The sequence below is a fragment of the Nanorana parkeri genome, unplaced genomic scaffold (assembly GCF_000935625.1).
Source record: "Nanorana parkeri isolate BGI_ZX_2015 unplaced genomic scaffold, ASM93562v1 scaffold1634, whole genome shotgun sequence".
Taxonomy (NCBI): domain Eukaryota; kingdom Metazoa; phylum Chordata; class Amphibia; order Anura; family Dicroglossidae; genus Nanorana; species Nanorana parkeri.
Window position 1 is genome coordinate 176,207 of NW_017307902.1, and position 15,797 is coordinate 192,003.

General features: G+C 52.6%; 1 protein-coding gene across 1 annotated transcript; it reads left to right on the forward strand.

Moving 5' to 3' along the window:
• The first annotated feature begins 968 nt into the window (after nucleotides 1-968).
• On the forward strand, nucleotides 969-11,070 carry LOC108799114 (zinc finger protein OZF-like). Its single transcript, XM_018570937.1, has 8 exons — nucleotides 969-983; nucleotides 1,458-1,550; nucleotides 1,637-1,771; nucleotides 3,399-3,620; nucleotides 3,764-3,899; nucleotides 9,410-9,697; nucleotides 10,118-10,603; nucleotides 10,772-11,070. The coding sequence occupies exons 1-8, from the start codon at nucleotides 969-971 to the stop codon at nucleotides 11,068-11,070; spliced, it is 1,674 nt and encodes a 557-aa protein (XP_018426439.1).
• Nucleotides 11,071-15,797: the final 4,727 nt, after the last annotated feature.

Genomic DNA, 15,797 nt, shown 5'->3' on the forward strand with positions numbered 1-15,797 from the left:
GGATCCCGGAACATGAGGGATGAGGACACAATGGGATCCCGGAACATGAGGGATGAGGACACAATGGGATCCCGGAACATGAGGGATGAGGACACAATGGGATCCCGGAACATGAGGGATGAGGACACAATGGGATCCCGGAACATGAGGGATGAGGTCACAACGGGATCCCTGAACATGAGGGATGAGGACACAATGGGATCCCGGAACATGAGGGATGAGGACACAATGGGATCCTGGAACATGAGGGATGAGGACACAATGGGATCCCGGAACATGAGGGATGAGGACACAATGGGACAGGAACCAAATTCCTGGCATTTGCCTTCAGCATCCAGGACAACAATGACAAGGCCGTGGTCACACTTTTTGGGGCTGCAGTTCCTCTGAGCTCCACAAGGTGGTGGTCTCACCTATACCCAGATAGGAAGTCTCTATGACACCTACCGGCAGGAAGTCTCTATGACAGGAAGTGATGTCACATATAAATAGGACATATTGGGTTAGATTTGCAGTTGAGGAAGTAGAGAGGAGACATTGCCGGAACTAGAAGCAGAGGAGGTAATAAGATATTATGTTATATTTACACACAGTAACCCTCCCCTTCATGTCCGTCCTCATCCTCCATCGAGGACGTACATATTATCCCCTTCAGGAAACCTTTAAACACAGACGGTGTGACCTTTTCACCTTAGCAGTCTCTTGTATTGGGGCGAGATTCGGGTAGTCCTGAAATTTGAGTCCAATTTCTGGGATTGATTAATTTTGGAGCTAACCCGTAATGCTCTGCCTTTGTCCCTCCTCAGCAGCTAATGATAGGTAAGGAGGTGGATAACCCCGCTGTTCACTATAAGCAGGGGTGGGAGATCAGCCATAACCCCGCCCCTCACTATAAGCGTGAGAGCAGCCATAACCCCGCCCCTCACTTTAAGCAGGGGTGGGTGATCAGCCATAACCCCGCCCTTCACATGTCGGTGTGTCTGGTGAGCGGACAGGGAGAGCTCCTTCATATGGATCCATCAGTGGAGTGATTTAGTGACGTGTGGTTGAGTTGTGTGTCGAATTGTCAATGGTCCACCCAACGCCGAGCCCCCCCCCGTACCCGGGCAAGGACGGGTGTAGGCTAGGAGCCGTCCACGCTCCAGCATAGAGATATCTCTACGATTAAGCCCCGGAAGCCTGGTGGCCTCCAGGTATGGAGTCTCCATGTGCTGGACGTCCCTTGTCTTGAATTAAATCTTCCATCATCAGACGGTTCATGGTGTGTGGCTTCTTGTTGTATGGTTGAGTTGTGTGTTGCAGTGGTGGCGCCATCTTTCTCCTCCCAGCGCAACGCTGATGTCCACTCTTCCTCCATCTCGTCTTCATCTTCTTTCTCCTCTTCCTCTGAAACTGTCTAACTGATCCGGATCATTCTCTGATATCAATGTTATCTGTCTACAGGGAGACCTTCATAGAGGACTGCACCAATGACGGAGGAGGACCGGAGTCACATGAACGAGAGGATACTAAACCTCACCCTGGAGATCATCTACCTGCTGACCGGAGAGGTGAGGAGGATTCTGGGAGGTCACATGACCTGACCGGAGAGGTGAGGAGGATTCTGGGAGGTCACATAATATCCTTGTTCTTTCAGCGTTTTCCTCTTCTGAAGTCTGGTGATCATGTGACTATCACAGTGCCCCCATGTGACTCCCTAGAACCCGAGAGACCCAACATGGAGAAGATTCTAGAAGTCACCAAGAAGATGATGGAGCTGCTGACGGGAGAGGTGAGCGGTGCCGGGGATTCTGGGACATGATCCAGGAACAGACAAGGGGCGTGTCTGGGTGGTGACGGGAGCGGTGGCGGGGATTCTGGGACATGATCCAGGAACAGACAAGGGGTGTGTCTGGGTGGTGACGGGAGAGGTGAGCGGTGCCGGGGATTCTGGGACATGATCCAGGAACAGACAAGGGGCGTGTCTGGGTGGTGACGGGAGAGGTGAGCGGTGCCGGGGATTCTGGGACATGATCCAGGAACAGACAAGGGGCGTGTCTGGGTGGTGACGGGAGAGGTGAGCGGTGCCGGGGATTCTGGGACATGATCCAGGAACAGACAAGGGGCGTGTCTGGGTGGTGACGGGAGAGGTGAGCGGTGCCGGGGATTCTGGGACATGATCCAGGAACAGACAAGGGGCGTGTCTGGGTGGTGACGGGAGAGGTGAGCGGTGCCGGGGATTCTGGGACATGATCCAGGAACAGACAAGGGGCGTGTCTGGGTGGTGACGGGAGAGGTGGGCGGTGCCGGGGATTCTGGGACATGATCCAGGAACAGACAAGGGGCGTGTCTGGGTGGTGACGGGATCATTGTGTGTGTCAGGTTCCTATAAGGTGTCAGGATGTCTCTGTCTATCTCTCCATGGAGGAGTGGGAGTATCTAGAAGGACACCGGGATCTCTACAAGGACGTGGTGATGGAGAATGCCCCGCCCCTCACATCACCGGGTAAGAGGAGAGAGCAGTACGGAGGCTCCGCCTACATCCCCCATCATCTGATACACACATAGAAACAATGTATTCAGTCAGTGTGTGTGTCTCCTACAGATGGATCCAGTAAGAGGAACCCACCAGAGAGATGTCCCCGCCCCCTGTATTCCCGGGATCCCACCCAGGAAGATCTCACCATCCCCCACCATGAGAGATGTCGCCGCCCTCTGTATTCCCGGGATCCCACCCAGGAAGATCTCACCATCCCCAACCATGAGAGATGTCCCCGCCCTCTGTATTCCTGGGATCCCACACAGGAAGATCTCACCATCCCCCACCATGATCAGGTAGATGATGAGCAATTACGGATAGTATCTTTGGGATCTGGACATTATCTACATTGTTACAATTTGTCATTTTATATATAGAGTGGAATCCTGAGTAATTTTAAAGTCCTTGTTAAAGAAGAGATCAAAGAGGAGGAGGAGTCAGACGTTCAGGAGAACACAGAGGAGTCATTCAGCTACAGGAACCCACCAGAGAGATGTCCCCATCCTCTGTATTCCCGGGATTCCACTCAGGAAGATCACGGAGACGATAATATTGACGTTAAAGAAGAGTGTAAAGAGGAAGATGAGAAATATGGTGTAATGGAGGAGATTTCAGGAGCACACAAGGATCACCCAGATGGATCCAGTAAGAGGAACCCACCAGAGAAATGTCCCCGCCCCCTGTATTCCCGGGATCCCACCCAGGAAGATCTCACCGTCCCCCACCATGAGAGATGTCCCCGCCCCCTGTATTCCCGGGACTCCACCCAGGAAGACTTCACCGTCCCCCACCATGATCAGGTAGATGGTGAACAATCACCGTTCGTTATGATTTATACAGAAGAATGTTTGTTATAATAAATATTTTATGACATATTTAGAGTGGAAGTCTCGGGGAGAACACAGTTGTTGTTAAAGAAGAGTATAAAGAAGAAGATGAGGACTATGGTGTCATGGCGGAATTTATACAAGGACTCACTGATCTCTCCAAGGACACTATGATGGAGTCTCCGAGTTGCAGGAACCCACCAGAGAGATGTCCCCGCCCTCTGTATTCCCGGGATCCCACCCAGGAAGATCACAACTACACACAAAGTTATCAGGTTGGTGGGACGGAACATCTAGAACATGAAAGTGACTCACAGAGATGACGTGTGGACTCTACAAGATGAGATCTTCTATGTGATGTCACATCATAAATACTTCTATGTCACAGATGAGACTTTCTGCCGTTCTGTTGGTTTAGGGTGAAGATCTGATGAAGATGAAAGTTGAGGGTGAAGTAGAAGAGACGTATGTGAGGGATGATCAGCGATATACGGAGGAGGCCGGGATGATGAGGACGTCCATAGAGGAGGCCACGCCTACAGAGATCAGCACAGGTGGGTCATATTATGTTCTTCTGTTATCTCTGCTCTATTCCTGCACACTGATTGGTCCAGAGGAGGGCGGAGCTGAGTGATATCATCCTGGGGTTGAGTTGGCAGTATTGGGTTTTCACTCCTAGTTCCAGAAGCCGAGGTCTATGGTCACTTGTTCTGTGGTGAAGGGTCTACAGGATCTAGAGGTGAACCTCTTGTTGATGGTGGCCAGCATGTGATCCGTAGTAGACGTGCGCCCGGGAAGCTCCGCTCCATAGAATATCCTGGCGCCCAGTTTCTGCTACTTACCTGTGTTCAGGTGTTGCTCTACGCCTCCTGAGTCGGAACTTATATTCGGCAGCGTTCTGAATGCGGCGGGAACAGGTACAGACCGACTCGATCGTCGGGAGGCAAGCCTCGCGGTGGCTCAGAGGCGGCCATCTTGGCTGTGCCGGCTGAATGCAGCAGGATGTCTGTGGGCACGCAGACGAGCGTCCCGGCCTCGCCGCATCAACTCTCTCCATCTAGCTCGGACATCCTAGCGGCCATTGCATCCTGCAAGGAGGCGCTCACCGGCAAGATCCATTCCCTATCGGCCGATGTGAGTTTCCTCTGCGCCATGACGCGGACAAATTTCCGGGCGAGGCGGAGGCCAGGATTTTCCCAGGTGGAAGAGACAGCGCGGTCGGACTCCGAGGAGCTCAAGAGGCTTCAACGGCAGTTACGAGGGCCCACAGGAGAAAGCGGTGGATGCCCAAAACCGGCTGCGCCGCGACAACGTCCGCGTGCTGGGCCTCCCTGAACGTGCGGAGGCCCAGACCTTCGCCGAGACCTTCCTGGCTACACTCCTTGACCTGCACGACTTGCCACCGACGTTCGTTTGTCGAGAGGGCGCATCGAGTTCCACCCATCCCGCCGAAACCGGGGGGCCCCTTACATGAGTATCGGCTGTACCCTTCCCCCAATGACAGCCCTGACTGTATGCACCGCTAGATAAGATCTCCTCCCTCAATGTGTCCTCGCCTGTCACCAGCGGCCGATACTCATGTAAGGGTCCCGGGCGGGCCCCCCGGGCCCCTTACATGAGTATCGGCTGTACCCTTCCCCCAATGACAGCCCTGACTGTATGCACCGCTAGATAAGATCTCCTCCCTCAATGTGTCCTCGCCTGTCACCAGCGGCCGATACTCATGTAAGGGTCCCGGGCGGGCCCCCAGGGCCCCTTACATGAGTATCGGCTGTACCCCCCCCCCCCCCGCCCCCCCAACCCCAGGGGATAGGGAGACGCCAAAAAAAAAAGCGGGGGGAATCCTGCCCCTGTCGCGGCAGAGAGCCGCGACAGGATCGAGAGGTGAGCGAACGCCGGTATGTGTTCCCGATCTCCTGAGCCCGACCTGTGACAGTCTCGTTGTCACCGGTCGGCTACAACTATGAGGTGAGTGACAAGCCCCTCCCCCCCCTTCATAGTTCTCCTTTAAGGGACTTAGAATTGGCTGGTCGGAGGAGAGAGTGGCGCTATACGCGGACGACCTGCTCCTGAATGACCCGGGACCCTCACTGCAGGGCGCCTTGGATGTTCCCAACGCATTTTCAGCTGAGAGTTAGTTGGCATGAATCCATATTGTTCCCCCACTGACGCTGCGGCTAGGTCTACGCCCCCACTCTCTGTTTGCCCGGGGGACCCGCACGGTCTCGAAACGTCGCTACGGAGACGCGTGTTATCTCGCTCAATAAACAGCGTTGACTTTTAATATCCACGGGGCGCGAGTGACTACTTTCATCTATCTGCATTTCACGGAGGCCTATCCGTTGTCACCACCGCACACCGCCCAGTTGGATTTGGGGTTTTGTCCGGTCAGGAGGATTAAGGTCTACACCCGGTTACGGTTGCTCAACTTTTCCCGGCTTGAATCCTTCAAATACCTGGGGGTGGTGATAGCCGGCTGGCCCCCGGGACTTCCTGGCACCGAACTTACTCCCGATCTTGGGAGGCACGGGGCGGACACTGAAGGCATGGCCGAATTTACCTCGCTCCCTATTGGGCAGGATCAATGGTAGTCAAAATGAAGCTTACTACCCAAATTACCGTAACGCAATTTCGTAATTGTCCCCGAATCCTATTTCCATCATCTGCACCAAGCAGTCTCCTCCTTCTTGCGGGGGCGCTAAACCCCCGCGGTATAAACCCGCGTCCCCAATGCCGCCCACTCCCCAGGGCGGTCTAGCGCTTTCCGGACTTCTGTAAATGTCTTCCGAGCTACCCAAAATGGTCGCGGCCCGCCGACGTCACCAACTCCTCGGTCGCGTTGGAGGCCGCAGTCCTGAACTCCGGTGGAGGCACCGACCGGCCTTCTATATAGAGGGCCGAAAAAGCCTCCCCTATCCTCTCTACCCCCTCCATGCGCACAACGATCAAAGTCCGGCAATAGTTTGATAGACTCAGACCAAACTGGCTTTATGCCACGCAGATCCACCGACATTAATTTGCGTTGCCTATTCACAAATTTACATGCGCCCCATCTCAACGATGGAACGAGGGTGGTGGTGTCTCTAGATATAGAAAAGGCCTTTGCCACGGTGGAATGGTCCTACCTATGGGCTGTACTGGACAAAATGGGATTCCCCTTGGAATTTACTCGATGGATTAAATTGCTGTATCACAATCCTATGGCCTCTATCAAACTGGGGAATAAATTGTCAGCTCCCTTCCCTATCCGCAGGGGTACACGGCAGGGCTGTTCGCTCTCGCCCACTCTCTTCGCCTTGGCGGAACCCATAGCTGAAGCTCTGAGAACATCCCCCTATATCAAGGGACTTAGAATTGGCTGGTTGGAGGAGAGAGTGGCGCTATATGCGGACGACCTGTTCCTGAATGACCCGAGACCCTCATTGCAGGGTGCCTTGGATGTTCTCAACGCATTTTCAGATGTGTCGGGTCTGAGAGTTAATTGGGACAAATCCATATTGTTCCCTATTGACGCTGCAGCTTGGTCTACACCCAGGACGGTTACTCAACTTTCCTGGGTTGAATACTTTAAATACCTGGGGGTGCTGATATCTGGCTCACCCCAGGACTTCCTGGCATCGAACTTACTCCCGATTTTGGGAGACATGAAGCAGAGACTGAAGGCATGGGCACATTTACCTCTGTCCCTATTAGGCAGGATCAATTTAGTAAAAATGAAGCTTCTACCCAAATTAACGTATATTTTTCGTAATTGTCCCATATGGATCCCAAAATCCCATTTCCATCAGCTGAACCAATTAGTCTCCTCCTTCTTGTGGGGCACTAAACCCCCAAGGTATAAACTCACGACCCTAATGCGACCCACTCTCCCGGGTGGACTAGCGCTCCTGGACTTCTATAAATATTTCCTAGCAACCCAAATGGTCACGGCCCACGGCCGACGTCACCAATTCCTCGGTTATGTTGGAAGCCGCAGTCCTGAACTCAGTGGAGGCACTAACTGGCCTTCTATATAGAGGGCCTAAAGCCCCCTACCCTCTTTCCCCCTCCATGCGCACAACCATCAAAGTATGGCGCACAGGAAACTCCTGGATCTCCAGGACGGCCCTGGATATCTCACCGTAAACCCCTTTGTGGAATAACCCCAACTTGCCCCACTTCCACACGGTCCGCGATCCCGCTTTTTGGGCAAAACGTGGTGTGAAACTGCTCTCGGATATTGTGGACTTCACCTGATCTCATTCCATGACGAAGGGATCAACTGGAGTCCCCGGCTGGGACGGAGGGGCTGAGGAAGCCCGCCTCCTGTTTTTATGATACCCTGCGAGCCCTGACTTCCTCCAAACCTGCTAACATGGCAGAGTAAGCGGAGGATGGGCGTCCCAGACATGGATGAGGAGGTCTGGGAGGAGGTCTGGGACAAACCCTTTAAACAATTGGTCGCAGTAAGGGATAGAATGGTGCAATTTAAAGGAGAACTCCGAGGTCAGGGCTTTCCCCCATAGTTCTCCTCAGGGTCGGAGGAGGGACACAAACTAGCGTCCTCCCGTCACCCTAAGCTCGGTATATAGGGAGCTACAGCTCGCGGTATACTGAGAGCGGATCACGATGTAGATGACGGGATCCGCCCAGCTGCGTGAGTGACAGATATCTAGAGGCAGAGCCCGCTGTACCCGCCCCCTCCCGCATCCGTTCCGCCAGTCAGATCGGAGAGGGGAATCCAGGCCCTCCCCCTGTCACGGCAGAGAGCCGTGACAGGATTGAGAAGTGAGTGAACGCCGGTATGTGTTCGCTCACCTCCCGATCTCCTGAGCCGACCTGTGACAGTCTCATTGTCACGGGTCGGCTAGAACTATGAGGTGAGTGACAAGCCCCTCCCCCCCTCATAGCTCTCCTTTAAGATACTGCATAGAGCCTATTTTACCCCCCACTGTTTACATCAAATGAATGCCTCCATCTCTCCGTCCTCTTGGAGGTGTGGGGCGGGTTTTTTGGGGGGAATGCCCCCTCATCAAGGTCGGCTTCATCTCAAGGGTCACCTCATTGCCGCTGACACCGTCGCCGAGAACGCGCGTTCTGGGCCTGGTGGAGGATGTAGCCCCGACCAGGTCGGAAACGCATGTTGGTAGGCCTCACCTTGTTCTATGCCCGCGAGGCCATGGCTATGCGCTGGTGGAGACCGGCCCCGCCGGAGATGTCCTTTTGGAAAAAATTGGTGAACGACAAGCTACCTCCTACACGTGTGCCAACAGGGGGTGACCATCAAATCTGGGACAGCTAGCTGGAGCGCCCCGACTCGGCAATAGACCCGGATACGCGAGCCTGAGGAGGGACTAATGCCCCCTCTTGAAGTGCACTGGGCACGCCTGGACCATGTCCGACCTAGGGGTCCAGGCGCCCCACTATCAAACTCACCCATCCACTGATCTCCTGCTACGGCCGAGCCCCCTGGCGGGTATATAGGAGGGTTGTCGCCGAGTTGGGAAATGTTTCCCCCACCTGTATTGTAGAACCAGAGGCCGGGATGATGAGGACATCCATAGGGGAGGACACGCCTACAGAGACCAGAACAGGTGGGTCATAATATGTTCTTCTGTTATCCGGGAGAGGGGCTGCCAGTTTATACTCTGATTCTCTTGTTTCTCAGAGGTCACATGACCTAGTGCCTAGACTTGTGGTCGGGTAAAGAGCATGCTCCTCCCAGTCCCCTCTGGCTACACCAGTGATGGTGATCTGGGAGGAGGCCCTTTGACTGAAGAGGGGAGGAGTCCCGGCTGGTTGGGACCTCCTCATAGAACATCTGCTCCCTCAGACCTCCTGATCCAGATGGAATGTTGAGTGAAGAGGGGAGGAGTCCCGGCTGGTTGGGGCCTCCTCATAGAACATCTGCTCCCTCAGACCTCCTGATCCAGATGGAATGTTGAGTGAAGAGGGGAGGAGTCCCGGCTGGTTGGGACCTCCTCATAGAACATCCGCTCCCTCAGACCTCCTGATCCAGATGGAATGTTGAGTGAAGTCATCTAACCCTCTCATATCTCTCCATCATGTGTTTCTATGTTTCCAGGACACGCCATGGAGGAACCCTCAAAGGATCCTCTGACTTTATCTCCAGGTTGTAAGATGGAAGATGAGGACATCACAGCAGATTGTGCGGGAGAAGAGACAATGAGCTCAGCTATGGATGGTGGACCTCACAGTGTGGATAGACCATGGAATCCCTCTGACTCTGAGCGACCTCGTCCTGTGGGGGATGGTGCCGGAATTCAGGAGGAGAAGACATTTTCCTGTCCTGAGTGTGGGAAATGTTTTAGCTCTGAATTCAGTCTTTCTGAACATGGGAAATCTCACACAGGTGAGAAGAAGTTTCCCTGCCCTGTATGCGGAAAGTGTTTTTCACAACGGGCCAATCTTTTCAGACACCATAGATTGCACGCGGCCGAGAAGCCCTATGCCTGCAATGATTGTAGAAAATGTTTTGCGCAGAAATCAGAACTGGCTGCGCATCAAATAACTCATACAGTGCAGAAGTCCTTTTCTTGTTCTGAGTGCGGGAAAAGTTTTCTTTATAAGTCCAAACTCATCATACATTACAGATCTCACACAGGGGAGAAGCCGTATTCCTGCCCTGAGTGCGGGAAACTGTTTTCACGTCTGAATCATCTTCACAGTCATCAGAGGATGCACACAGGGGAAAAGCCGTATAGCTGTCCCGAGTGCGGAAAACGTTTTTCACAGAAGTCCAAACATAAAGCACATCTGAAATTTCACACAGGTGAGGAGCTGCATTCTTGTTCTGAGTGCGGGAAACGGTTTCCTCTTAAATCACAACTCATCGTACATTTCAGATCTCACACGGGGGAGAAGCCGTATGCCTGTCCCAAGTGCAAGAAACGTTTTCCACGAACATCGGACCTTGTTATCCATCAGAAATTGCACACGGGGATGAAGCCTAATGCCTGTCATGAGTGTGGAAAATGTTTTTTACGAAAACAAGACCTTCTTAGGCATCAACGGTCTCACACAGGGGAAAGGCCATATTGTTGCTCTGAGTGCGGGAAATGTTACACACGCAAAGCAGACCTTGCTATACATCAGAGATGTCACACGGGGGAGAGGCCGTATTCCTGCCTTGATTGTGGAAAAAGTTTTTTACAAGTGGGCTATCTTTACAGGCATCAGATGTCTCACAGGGGGGAGAAGCCGTATTCTTGTCCTGACTGTGAAAAATGTTTTTCACATAAGTCCAGTCTTAAAGTACATCAAAGAAGCCACGTGAAAGAAAAGCAGTTTTCCTGCCATAAGTGCGGGATTGGCTTTTCACAGAGGACTGACCTTTGCAGACATCAGAGATTGCACAGAGATGAGAAGTCGTATGACTGCTCCAAGTGTGGGAAATGTTTTCCAGTGAAATCTGAACTTTACATACATCAAAAATCTCACAAAGGGAAGGAGCCATATTCCTGCCCTGAGTGCGGGAAACGTTTTGCATGGAACGCAGACCTTGTTGTACACCAAAGATCTCACACAGGGGAGAAGCCGTATTCCTGTCTCGAGTGCGGGAAATCTTTCTCACAGCGGGGCCATCTTTCCACTCATCAGAGGATTCACACCGGGGAGAAGCCGTATTCCTGTCCTGAGTGCGGGAAATGTTTTTCAAAGAAGTCATCTTTAAAAGCACATCATCAGAGAACTCACACAACCCCCCCTGGTGTATTAGTATCCTGAGTGCGGAAAATGTTCTGTATGAGTCATCAGAGATCGGTAAGGAGCGAGACAGAGACGGATTTTATGATGAAACAAATAAAGATGAAATGTTTCTATTCTTATAACGATGAGATTCTTTGTGTGTTGATTGACAAAAGTCGTCTTCAGATTTGGATTATTAAATCTTCTTTTCTTGTCCTTCATTTCTAAAGTTCATCTCCAGCCAACATTTCTTTAGTTTTGGATGGGGTGGAGAGGGAATAGAAGGGAAACCAGTGAGGCAGCGACAGGGTCATGGACAGCCAAGGCTCATTGATGGACGTGGGGAGGGAAGGCTCATTGATTGAGGTGGGGAGGGAAGGCTCATTGATGGACGTGGGGAGTGAAGGCTCATTGATGGACGTGGGGAGGGAAGGCTCATTGATGGACGTGGGGAGGGAAGGCTCATTGATGGACGTGGGGAGTGAAGGCTCATTGATGGATGGGGGGAGGGAAGGCTCATTGATGGACACGGGGAGGGAAGGCTCATTGATGGACATGGGGAGGGAAGTCTGGCCGTGTGGTCCGATCCAATAGAAGAGATACTGGAGATCAGATTGCTGATAAAGTTCATGGTTCTGGTTCTGATAGAAAGGTGTCTGAGCACGCAGAGTAACGCAGGTTGTTGTGTAGTCATAGACTGGTCAGGGGGCCCATGCAGACCCGTGTCCACCACCAAAAGTGCCTACAATGGTCATGTGACATCAGAACTGGAGCACGGAGCGATGGAAGAAGGTGGCCGGGTCTGATGTACATCATGTGGAAGGCCGGGTGTGTGTGTCACTTACCTGGGGAAGAGACGGGACCAGGATGTACTATGGGAAGAAGACAAGCCGGGGGAGGGGCAGTGTGGTGGGCAATGTTCTGCTGGGACACCTCGGGTCCGGCCATTCATGTGGATGTCACTCTGACACGGACCTAAACATTGACCCCGCCCCCCCCCTTCATGGACACGGTACACCCTGATGGCAGTGACCTCTCTCAGCAGGATAATGATCCCGGCCACACGGCACACATGGATGAAGAATGGTTTGAGGAATAACAACGAGTCTGAGGTGATGACTCCGCCTCCAAATTCTCCAGATCTCAGTCCAATCGATCATCTGTGGGATGTTCTGGAGAAACAAGTCCGATTCATGGAGGCCGATCAGCTTACAGGACTTAAAGGATCTGCTACTGACAGCTCGGTGCCAGATACCACAGCATACCTTCAGAGGTCTAGTGGAGTCCATGCCTGGATGGGTCAGGAGAAGGGGAACCTACTCAACATTAGGGGGGTCATCCAGATACCACCGCATACCTTCAGAGGTCTAGTGGAGTCCATGCCTGGATGGGTCAGGAGAAGGGGAACCTACTCAACATTAGGGGGGTCATCCAGATACCACCGCATACCTTCAGAGGTCTAGTGGAGTCCATGCCTGGATGGGTCAGGAGAAGGGGAACCTACTCAACATTAGGGGGGTCATCCAGATACCACCGCATACCTTCAGAGGTCTAGTGGAGTCCATGCCTGGATGGGTCAGGAGAAGGGGAACCTACTCAACATTAGGGGGGTCATCCAGATACCACCGCATACCTTCAGAGGTCTAGTGGAGTCCATGCCTGGATGGGTCAGGAGAAGGGGAACCTACTCAACATTAGGGGGGTCATCCAGATACCACCGCATACCTTCAGAGGTCTAGTGGAGTCCATGCCTGGACGGGTCAGGACAAGGAGGACCTACTCAATATTAGGCAGGTGGTCAGAATGTTATGATTGGTCAGGGTGGGTGAGACACCAGACTCCATGTGAGGTCCAAACCCAATTCCAGCTCCTCCAGAAGATGACGTTCCTCCCTGGTTCTCCTTCCCAGGATCAGCTCCACTCCTTCTGGGAATCTACCTCCAGCAAGGTCATGTGAGCCCCAACTCCGGCCTTACATAATAGTACATAAGGCCTACCTAGACAAGAGGCCTCAGAGGTCACAATCGATTGCACACACCTCCACCAGACAGGATCCCGGGGGGGGGTGGAGAGACACTCATAAGGTCAGCCCCGAATATTTACACCATCCCCCAGCATGCACCCCTGTCAGTGAACCTCCTAGTGATTGGTTGAGGAGACACACACACTCATAACACACCATTGTTGGATGTTCTCCTCTACTGCCTGGTCACACCCCCCAGCAACAGGCAGAAGCAAACGATGACACTGAGCTCGGGGGAGACCAAACGAGCACAGAACTATTAACCAGCTTAGACGGTCTACAAATGTAAAGAGTCGCCCCGCATCGGACAAGGTGGCTACACGCGTATCGGAGAGTTACCCGTGCGGTCCAGGATGAGGAAACTACTGCTATGTCTGCCGCGGACCTATGGTCAGGATGGAGGGGAAGGATCTGTTCAGTCTGTTGCAAAATGGCCGAAAACAGGAAGCGGGGACCGTGAAAATGAAAGGAAACCCCACATTTTGAGTTGTCACCAGGAATAGAGAGGAAACCTTCTATTAGGGACACTAGTTCTGGTGGAAACCGAGGCTTAACTTTATTCCCTGTTGTGGATAGGGAACAGGAAGTGAAGGGAAATCTCCCAGTTGGGCAAAGATGGGCGGCGTGTACGACCCATTGTAGTCAAAATTGTTTAAAACTCCTCCTCCCCGATGTAGAGGAGCTCGGACTTCCTCTTCACCATCTAATCCCTCCAAACTGGCATGGAGGTGTCGGGGGAATTATTTCAGCACAGCTTCCTTCTCCTGCTGCATGAGGATGAACAGGAGGTCACGTTATGTTGAGGAGGAGAGCGCATGGAGCATGGAGGGAGGGGACCACATACAGGAATTGCCAGTGGTGGACAATGAGGAGAAGGGTGGGGATGATGAAGAAGAGTGTAGAGATGATGATGGAGGGTATGGAGATGATGAGACCATACTCGGGTTCCTCAAGGTTCTAGAAGAGGAAAGTGAGGAGAGGCACCTGATTGGTGAGGCTCTACATGGCTGGACGACGTGATTGAGGAAGATCTACATAGCTGGACGACGTGATTGAGGAAGATCTACATGGCTGGACGACGTATGACGTGATTGAGGAAGATCTACATGGCTGGATGACGTGATTGAGGAAGATCTACATGGCTGGATGACGTGATTGAGGAAGATCTACATGGCTGGACGAGGTGATTGAGGAAGATCTACATGGCTGGAAGATGTGATTGAGGAAGATCTACATCGCTGGACGAGGTGATTGAGGAAGATCTACATGGCTGGACGAGGGGATTGAGGAAGATCTACATGGCTGGACGAGGGGATTGAGGAAGATCTACATGGCTGGACGAGGGGATTGAGGAAGATCTACATGGCTGGACGAGGGGATTGAGGAAGATCTACATGGCTGGACGAGGGGATTGAGGAAGATCTACATGGCTGGACGAGGGGATTGAGGAAGATCTACATGGCTGGACGAGGGGATTGAGGAAGATCTACATGGCTGGACGAGGGGATTGAGGAAGATCTACATGGCTGGACGAGGGGATTGAGGAAGATCTACATGGCTGGACGAGGGGATTGAGGAAGATCTACATGGCTGGACGAGGGGATTGAGGAAGATCTACATGGCTGGACGAGGGGATTGAGGAAGATCTACATGGCTGGACGAGGGGATTGAGGAAGATCTACATGGCTGGACGAGGGGATTGAGGAAGATCTACATGGCTGGACGAGGGGATTGAGGAAGATCTACATGGCTGGACGAGGGGATTGAGGAAGATCTACATGGCTGGACGAGGGGATTGAGGAAGATCTACATGGCTGGACGAGGGGATTGAGGAAGATCTACATGGCTGGACGAGGGGATTGAGGAAGATCTACATGGCTGGACGAGGGGATTGAGGAAGATCTACATGGCTGGACGAGGGGATTGAGGAAGATCTACATGGCTGGACGAGGGGATTGAGGAAGATCTACATGGCTGGACGAGGGGATTGAGGAAGATCTACATGGCTGGACGAGGGGATTGAGGAAGATCTACATGGCTGGACGAGGGGATTGAGGAAGATCTACATGGCTGGACGAGGGGATTGAGGAAGATCTACATGGCTGGACGAGGGGATTGAGGAAGATCTACATGGCTGGACGAGGGGATTGAGGAAGATCTACATGGCTGGACGAGGGGATTGAGGAAGATCTACATGGCTGGACGAGGGGATTGAGGAAGATCTACATGGCTGGACGAGGGGATTGAGGAAGATCTACATGGCTGGACGAGGGGATTGAGGAAGATCTACATGGCTGGACGAGGGGATTGAGGAAGATCTACATGGCTGGACGAGGGGATTGAGGAAGATCTACATGGCTGGACGAGGGGATTGAGGAAGATCTACATGGCTGGACGAGGGGATTGAGGAAGATCTACATGGCTGGACGAGGGGATTGAGGAAGATCTACATGGCTGGACGAGGGGATTGAGGAAGATCTACATGGCTGGACGAGGGGATTGAGGAAGATCTACATGGCTGGACGAGGGGATTGAGGAAGATCTACATGGCTGGATGACGTGATTGAGGAAGATCTACATGGCTGGGTGACTGATGGTGGATTTACATCATGGGACCTTTCTGAAGGACTTCAACCAGTGTGGTGAGTTAATTTACTATTATTTGGTGAATGATTAGGGGTAACAACAACTACCCCTTGCTGATTCATGAGGAGGGGTGGCATCTGTTTGTTGAGGGCAAGTG

Excerpts from the sequence above, each read along its gene's own strand:
- LOC108799114 (XM_018570937.1), top strand. Across the intron at positions 1,551-1,636 it reads TCTACCTGCTGACCGGAGAG|CGTTTTCCTCTTCTGAAGTC; the intron begins GTGAGGAGGATT and ends TTGTTCTTTCAG. Across the intron at positions 3,621-3,763 it reads ACTACACACAAAGTTATCAG|GGTGAAGATCTGATGAAGAT; the intron begins GTTGGTGGGACG and ends CTGTTGGTTTAG.